This window comes from Physcomitrium patens, chromosome 20, assembly GCF_059467195.1.
Source record: "Physcomitrium patens ecotype Gransden chromosome 20, ASM5946719v1, whole genome shotgun sequence".
NCBI lineage: Eukaryota > Viridiplantae > Streptophyta > Bryopsida > Funariales > Funariaceae > Physcomitrium > Physcomitrium patens.
Genome location: NC_143429.1, coordinates 12337894 through 12347103, shown reverse-complemented (window position 1 = coordinate 12347103; position 9210 = coordinate 12337894). Strand labels below are relative to the sequence as shown.

General features: G+C 32.0%; 1 protein-coding gene across 5 annotated transcripts; it reads left to right on the top strand.

Annotated features, from left to right (window-relative positions):
• Positions 1-1831: 1831 nt before the first annotated feature.
• Positions 1832-4802, top strand: LOC112273642 (uncharacterized). 5 transcript variants are annotated; one of them, XM_073529592.2, is made up of 4 exons: positions 1832-1940; positions 2116-3599; positions 3904-4355; positions 4523-4802. In XM_073529592.2, exons 2-4 carry the CDS (start codon positions 2715-2717, stop codon positions 4557-4559), a joined length of 1374 nt encoding a protein of 457 aa, XP_073385693.1. In that variant the 5' UTR covers positions 1832-1940; positions 2116-2714; the 3' UTR covers positions 4560-4802. The 5 variants fall into 5 exon arrangements, with proteins under 5 accessions (XP_073385693.1, XP_073385696.1, XP_073385692.1 ...); XM_073529595.2 differs by having other exon boundaries at positions 1848-3312; positions 3472-3599; XM_073529594.2 differs by having other exon boundaries at positions 1857-1940; positions 2732-3599.
• Positions 4803-9210: the final 4408 nt, after the last annotated feature.

Below are 9210 nucleotides of genomic sequence, written 5' to 3'. Positions count from 1 at the left end.
CTTAAGACTCTTTTTATTAATATAAATTGTGATTAGATTAGAGGTGTAATTGGATAATAATATTATTTTAGAAATAAAACTAAAAAACAAGAATCCAATAATTAGTTGTTGATGACTTTTCAAATAAAAAATAATTATTTGATGTCTATTAATTTTATATATTTTTAATATTAATGGCATATGTCAATATTAAAAAAATTAATAGGCAGTTAATTCTAAATAGTTCTAATCTTTTATATTCTAAGTGTATGTTTATTTTTTAATGATTTCTTATTAAAGTTTAAAACTTTTTGTAATTTTTGTATTATATATGAATTTTGCTTCAGTAAAGCATATGCTTTGTTAAAACGACAACAACTTTTTTAGGCAAAGTTTTATACTTAAGATTCTTAAACATTTGTTTTAATAATCTTTAAGTTTTATCTTCTAAAAATATTCTAACAAATACTTATGATGCATTTATAAAATTAAAACATTTTGCTACAAAAAATTCAAAAAAAAATATAATAAACCAAAAATGTAAAACTTTAAAAATACATATATTAATTTGAAGAAAAATATTTAATATTACTTAGATTTAAAATATTTATATGGCCTTTCTCTTTATTTTTTAATTTTCTTTTATTTTAAAGGTCATAAATTTCTTCTTTTATACATGTACTATCAAAAGTTGATGGTGAAGTTAAATTTAAATATAAATTTATCAGATTTATAGATTTATAGATTATTTATTTATTTATTTATTTATTTATTTTATATTGATTCAATACCATATCTTTCTACTTGATATCAAATATCATTGGCAAAAAATCAATTAACATAAAAAATGCTACAAAAGCTATAATTATAAAACTAAAATAAAATATTATTATATTCCATATTATTTGTTATTGATTTATAACTTGTATATTTATAAGATATTCTAAGTATAAGTTATATATATACATGGCTTTTAAACTTATTGTATGCTGAATATTTTAAAATTAATAGTACCATTATTTAAATAATTAATTAGTGCCAATAATTCTTTGTTGTAGATTTTGCATATAATATTTGTAATATATGTTTTTGACATTAGCATATAATAAATTTATACTAAATCCTATTTATATTATATTTTATTATATTTTATCAAAAATATATAATTAAAAAAATACATGTACTAGTATTATTTTTTAATAATTAATTTATGCTTTTAATTATCCATCTTTTTTCTTGAAAAAAAATACTTTTGTTACTAATAATAAATAGTAGATGAAGTTTTTATTTAACTCTCATCAATGCATTAGTATAATTTTTTAAATTTTATTTCTAAAACACTACGAGTTAGTTTAAATTGATTTGTAATTCTTTTTGAATTTCAATTATACATTTTAATACAATTAAATAGTCTAATAGTATTTTCTCATTTTGCAGCTTAAATACATCTTATAGAGTCACCACATGATATTTATACATCTTTATTTTCTTCATAAATTAGATGTTCATTCATGTAGTATAAATCACCAATCATGGATTTTATTTTACCTTTATATCTAAACGTTTTAACTTCCCAAAATTCGAAATGAATTATTTATTTATTTATTTCATTTTTTCTTATACTCTTCAATAATTATTATACAAAAAAAAAAATCTTTTTAATAATTTTTTTTAGATTTGGATCTACAGCCATTTGTGGGATTGAAGAAAATAATAAAAATAAAAGATCGAATTCCCTCGTGTTTAGGTGAAGAATGGCACTTGCGAAGCCTAACGCACTTAAGAAGCCAGTGTTAATCTTATGCCTCAACTTCGGCAGTGTGAATGCGTCAGTTCCCTTTCTGTGTTCTTTTTTGCGTTCGTTTTTGAATCCTCATCCTCACGAAGACTGATTTTTGAGTCTTTCGCGCGAGGCGCGCGCAGCGTCGTGCTGGAGTCAGGTGGCTATGGAGTTTGTCTAGGTAGATTACGAACCTTGATTCACAGAGAGAGAGTGTGGTGCCATGGAGTGAGCGTGGGATCCTTTGCGCCCGGTTTCTGACCCCTGACCAGCCTGTCTGCTTTAACTCGTTTTTGTGCTCCCCGGGGAATCGTTTTTTTTTTTTTGTGTATTAAATCAGATTGTGGTCGTTTCAGTGGAGTTGTTAGCGGCGTCGTGGAGAGCCGCCGGCTTATCGTGGAAGTTTCATTTTTTTTCTTTTTTCTTTTTTCTTTTGCAATTTGGATGCGATGATCGCTGAATTTTATTTTGATATTCTGTCTCTACAGAGATGCTTCTAGGTTCTACTGTTTTCGAGTAGCAATGCAAGTGCGACGTCGTGATATTCTTTTGCGGCGGTTCTTGATGTTAAATAAATTATGGTTTGCACCGGTATGCAACCGGCGGTTGTCGGTAGGGTATTTGCTGTCCTCTTCTTGAGAATGTCACAGCAGATGCATAATTCGGTTTGATTTGGACGCTCATCCTTCACTTCATTTGACCTTGACCTAGGGAATCGTAAGAGCGAAGGCGTGAGTTCTCTGTATGATTTCTGTAAGGTTTTTATTGATAGTTGTCTGATTGAAGAAACCGTTTGATAAAATCAGTTGCAATTTTAACTTCATGACTTAATGCATTTTTGTATTTTTGTATTTTTTTTGTTTCTCCCCCTCCTGCCCCTACTGGAGTTAGTCATGGCTATTGTTAGCGTCGTCTCAAAAAACTGAGCTGCAACATTCCCCGCAACTGTGCCAAAATGACGTGCATGTGCAGCCTATTCCTGCTGGCTATTGTTGCACTGACGTGCAAAATGTGTCAAGGAAAATTAGAGAGTAATCCTACATATACGAGAGCGAATATTACAATGCCCGACTACCAGATCTACCATCGGATGGATGAGCTGTTAGGCGAAGTCGACGCATTGGTGGACCGCCATCCTGGCATTATGCGTCGGGATATGATGGAAGCCACAGTAGACGGGTACTCTACAAAAATGTCCGTGGTATCAGTATCACCGGGAGGATTCGATGGCAAATTAGATGAAAAGCTGCGAATCTTGCTAAATTTTGGTGAACACGCTCGCGAGCTAGTAACATCTGAATTGGCATTGAGGTTGTTGAGCATGCTGGGAGGTGAACACAACTTGACGGTGGACAACCGGACACGACTTGCGCATATTCTACCTCATACGGTGATGAAGATTATACCAATGGAGAACGTTAATGGGCGGGTGAAAGTGGAGGCAGGGGACCTGTGTGAGAGGAAGAATGGCAGAGGAGTGGACACAAACCGGAACTGGAAAGTGGACTGGGGAAAGAAAGAAAAGGATTATAACCCAAATGAAGAGTATCCAGGTACTGCACCATTTAGCGAGCCCGAAACACGGATTTTGCATCAGCTTGTCAAGGAATTTGCTCCTCAGGTGTGGGTGAACGTACATTCAGGCATGGAAGCTTTATTCATGCCTTACGACCACAAGAAAATGGTTCCTAACGACAGTGGAGGAGTTGCAGTGAGGAATTTGCTTCAGGTACTCAATGAACAACATTGTCAAGGGCGCTGTGCGGTTGGATCAGGTGGCGCCTTCGTTGGGTATCTCTCGCACGGCACTGCCACAGACTACATTTATGACGTCGCGAAAGTGAGAATTTATTTGTGTTCTATCCAGTGTTCTGGTATTTGCTGCTTTGTTAAAAATTGCATAAGTGGATCCACATGTTGTGGTTTTACTTCATTGTGGTATTATGCTGGTTGGAATGTAGTAGCTAGCGTGTCTCATCGAGTATGATTTCTACACCGTATGGCATGATTTGAAGTATAACGTTGACTACAGTTTCAGATCACTCTTCAGCATGGTTTCAGCTCGTATAGCATATCATCTTAAGGATTTTCTAGTGAGTCTTGTCTCTCGATCTCATCGTAATGTTCGTCTTTGACATTTGAAGGTACCGATTGCACTTACATTGGAGATTTTTGGAGATGAAAAGACTCCAGATGAAGACTGTTTTCGCATGTTTAATCCTGTATCCTACAATCAACTGGAGGAGGTGCTTGCAAAGTGGTCAACTATTTTTTTCGCACTTCTAGTGAATCTCCCAAAAACTCTTTCGAGCATGCCCAGTACAATTGCAGCTACTTCATGGGATATATCTGAATCCAGTAGTTTAAGGCCTTTGAAGCAATTCGAATATCTCTACAACGGGAGCGGAGAGCTGAAGAAGCTTGGGCGAGTTTGGCATGGGATGGATACCGTGTCGGAGGGCTTGAGAACACCTGATACCGAAGCCTCCTTGCAATATTACCTGTTGTTTTGTCTGATGCTGCTTATCATGAGCTGGTTTCGGTGCAGTAGACGTTACAAACGGTTGTTCTTCTACATTCGTTCAGTCTCGCGTAGGTAAATATGACCGTCAGGTGTTCATCGAATCTGTGCCATCTACCATGAGCAGTCTGCATGTGTCCGCAAGTGTTCTGTCAGATACCTTCCTGCCTGAAATCATTTAGTTATGAGAAGTTGTAAGAGGGTATCTTCGTGATTGAACAATGTATTGAATCATGCTGCAGGAGTTGTAGCAAAGGAGTCCGTTGTCTAGGACCATGATATCTGGCGACAGAGGCCCGGCCATAGTGTTGAGGGCAGTAGTTGCTCAGTGGTTTTGGCTGGTGAGAACCTATAGCGATGACTTATTTTCCACATGAACTTGGTATCTAGTTTTATGTGGATTCAATAGTGAGGTAGCATATTTTCTTTGAGGGACTTGAAAATACAGAGCCGTGAGGTTTGGAATAAATATGCTTACTGAGCAGAATACTCAATCTGTCTGGGCTGCTCACTTTCTACTGATTAGCACTTTTTCCATGTGAAATTTGTTTAATTACAAAATTCAAATCTTAGCAAGATGAGTTTCTAAATATTTAGGAAAGTGTCTTTAACCTTCACGGCTTATTTTGTAGGTGGATAGACAACCTGAAGTCTTCTTTTTCTTCACATCCATGACACTCCATGTATGTTATATAACAAGGTGTTCATCTTTCATCTGAATTGCATTGTGGGAGCAGATAAAGTAGATGAAAGGACTAAGGATTTTAAGAGTATACAAAATATGCTAAAAGCATATTCTTCTAATAGATAAAATAACAATAGATAGTCTTGCTAGAATGTTGGATGGATATATTCATCAAAGGATAGAAGTTGTTTATTAAGGTAGTAGTCACCACCTATAAGTAATGGGTGTTGGAAGTGAGATATTTTATTCCATACTCTCTTTGTGTGCAACTTTGCTGATGCTAAGTGTTGTGGCTTTATAGTACTTGCACTTCAATAAGTTTTGAGCCCACTCACATGTAGTTGTGAGTTTTGAAGTTCTTTGAAGTCTTATTTGTTGTGAGGATTAGATCTTTTGGTTGTTGTTGATATTAAGGTTTGATATCATTTAACTCCATTATTATATCTAGTTGTTGATGTAATTTTGATCTTACTTGTTATTAAGTGCATTGATAATTTTAGAGGTTGTTAGATATTTTAGAATAATGATTTAAAATATTAGTATTGTATTTCTTTGCTGATTTACATCATTTGTGATCTAATATTGTGATTTTATGTGATAAACTTTCATTGAGATCCTCTTATAGTGATAAGAAGTGTTTTATGAGGTTAGAAGTATTTTATGAATGAAGAGGGATGATTGAGGAATAATAAAGCTTATATAAGAGGTTAAGATAGAGCATAAGACTTGTGAGAAGTCTTATAAGTGAAGTTGAAAGTGATTAAAGAATGAAATCACTTGTTTATTCACAAAGAGGTTATTTTAGATTTTTTAAAGCAACAACACATTTTTATTGATTTTGAGAGCTATTTCTTCACTTTTCTTCCTTTTCTTTGATACACTGCTTTTTTAGACATGGCTTCAAATAAAAGTAAGAGTTTGAAAATGATTGAGAAGTTTAGGGGTGACAATTTCTACCATTGGAAGAAAAAAATAGAACTTTTGTTGGCTTTATTGGACCTTTGGGACATTATGGATGAAAGTGAAGAGCCTCAAAGTGATGATGTTGATGCCAAGGTAAAAAAGGAGTACAAACATTATAAAAAGAAGGCTTTTGGCATCATTACATAAAATTTGGATGATGCCAACTTTTCACATGTAATTGCTTGTAATGAACCAATAAAAGACTAGAAGACTCTTTGTGACATCTAGGAGAGTAGAAATCTTGCTAATATTTATTGGACAAGGAAGAAGTTCTTAAAGGTAAAGACGGAAGAGAGAGATGATCTCATAGCTCATGTCAACAAGATAAAAGTACTTGCAAATCAACTAGCAGTTATTGAGAAGCCAATTGATGATAAAGACATTATGTTGTCATTGTTGATAAGCCTTCTTGATGTCGTATTGTAATTATTTATAATAAGTTGAAATTTAACTAAAATAGATGATATATTTATAAGTATTAATGTGCTTTAGAGTGGTTAATAAGTTAATTTAAAGAGAATTGATGTAAGAAAATTTATTTTGAAGTTTATCTATATTAATTATAGTGTTTAAAATATATAAGATTTAAATATTCAATATAAAATTTAAGAAAAAAATTGGAGGTCAAAGATGAAGATCTAAATCTCTAAGAAGCTTATTTGAAGGGATGAAAGTAAGGTATGGATGGATGAAGTCTAAAAATAAAGATTTTTATTCCTTTTGATCAAAGGCCTTGTCTAATAGGCATTCAATAGGTTGTCTATGACCGTAACAAGGATTTTGGCAACTTTAAAAAGAAAATTTGATAATCAAGAGTAGTATGATTTAGGATTTGGGCTACAAATTTGTATACAAAGTTTAGAGGATTTGGAGTTAAGGTGATGAAGTTATAGCCGTTTGAAGTTAAGGTGTCTTTTTAAGACATATTGTTGCTATTTTGAAGATACAAAGAATTTTATAATAGATTTAAGAGATCGAGAGGAGCAGCCACAAGATTGATTTCAAGATCTATATTGTTTGTAAAAGAACTTCTATCTTTGGAGTTTATATGAAGAAGTTATAGAGTATTGAAGACAACATATGTAATTGAAAGGCAATAAGTGAGTCATTTTATTGATAGTAATGGTTGGAGCCATATCTTAAGTTTTCTGAAGAATTTTTGACTAAATATTTTTAGAAGTGTGTGTTATTAAGTTAAGAAGCCATATATCAAAATTTTATGGTATTTAAATATTTAGTTTGCGAGATATGAAGAAATTTGCACATGGATGTATGTAAGCAAGGATTTGAAGCTACTATTAGAATTTTCGTGATATCTCAAGATCCGTAATGAATTTATGGTTGAAATTTTTTGTGATAGTTGTGAAAAGTATATCAGTACTTTATGTAAAATTTGGATTTTTTTGGATGGTCCGATCATGAGATTTGAGCTATTGGATTTTGAAAAAAAATTATCTTAAAGATATACAAGTTTTTTATAATATTTTTATCATATTTTTGGTGATCTTTGGTACTTAAGGCATATGTATTGATATAATTGTGCCTATAGGGACAATTTTATATATAGACTTGGTATTTTCTTTATTTAGAGGCTTGATTGAGCATTTAGTAACAACGAGAAGCCATGCAATTTCTTAAAGCAAATTCTTTCTACCACGACATTGAGTCCTATAACTACCTTATTGTGGCATTCGAGTCTATGAACATGAAAGAACTTATCATCAATTATGTCATATCAAGGCTTGCTCATGAAGTAATCAAGACAAAAAAAAAAAAAAAAAAAAAAAAAAAACTTCAAAGTGATGATTTGACTCTATTTTCAAGACAAGGTAAAGGTAGCTATTTTCACCAACGTGATAATTCTAAAAAAAACATGAGAAACTACTATATTTATAGAAAATTAGATCACTTTATTAGGAATTACTACAAAACTAATGAAGGAAATATGAAGAATGCAAAGAATGCTTGTGATAACTTTGATGGAAATGACTATGCTTTCATAGCAATTGAAAGAGCTTTTATGGCTACTATGTCTAAGTGGATTATAAATTTGAATACTACTAAGTACATGACACTATATAAGTATTCATTTGATATTTATAAAGAATTTTTAGAAAAACCAAAGTTTGGTTGAGAAACAATAGCATGGTAGAAGTCATTGGAATCGGATCCATTATTGTAAAAATTGTTATGAATGACCAAATCAAGAGAATCATATTAAAAGAAGTCTTACATATGCCAAAGATGAAAAAAAACCTTCTTTTGGTGAGTAAACTTGTATTACATGGTTATAAGATTCAATTTGATAAGAATGGATGTTATGTAAAGACATTGGATGGACAACATGTTGCTAAAAGCCTTAGAGATGGCAATCTTTACTTCATCAATTATAAAAAGGTGAATGGAGTAGAAGTGGCAGTATTTGTTGATTTTCCACAAGATTAAGAAAAATTTAAAATTTGGAATTAAGGACGTGATCATTTGAATGTCAAAAGTATGAAGGAATTCTATTCTATGGTAAGTGGCTTGGATCTTGGTCAATTCAACTACAATGCCTTGACACTTGCTTGTGAAGGATGTATACAAGGTAAATAACAAAAGGCTTTATTTCTAAAAAGAATTGCAATACATGCTACCAAATTGTTGGAGATTTTACAATCTGATGTTTGTAAATCAATAAAGATACCATTAATTGGAGGAGTAAGGTACTTTGTCATATTTATTGATGATTTTTTAAGAAAAATATGGATTTATATCTTTAAAGCTAAGAATAAATATTTTTTAAGATTTAAGGAGTTTAAGGCTTTTCTAAAAAAAGAATGTGAGTACAAACTTAAAGTGTTGTACATAGATAATGGAAGTGAATACATATCAAATTTTTTTGATGAATTCTTGAAGATTCAAGGTATTATAAGACAATCTTCTACTTCCTATATTCCACAACAAAATGGAGTTGCTGAAAGAATAAATCACACCATTGTAGAAATAATATGGAGTATGCTTCATGCACAAAATCTTCGATATGATTATTGAATGGAAGTAGTAGTAAATATACTATATACAGGGAATAAATGCCCAATAAATGCACTCATATCAATGACTCTACAAGAAGCTTGAAGTTGTAAGAAACTTTGTGTTTCATATATGAAGATTTTTGGATGCATTGCTTATACAAAGGTACCAAATTGTATGAGATTCAAAGTTGATGCAAAAGATACAAAATTTGTATTTGTTGGATATTGTTAAGATACGAAGGCATATAAGCTTATGTATTTAGAAACC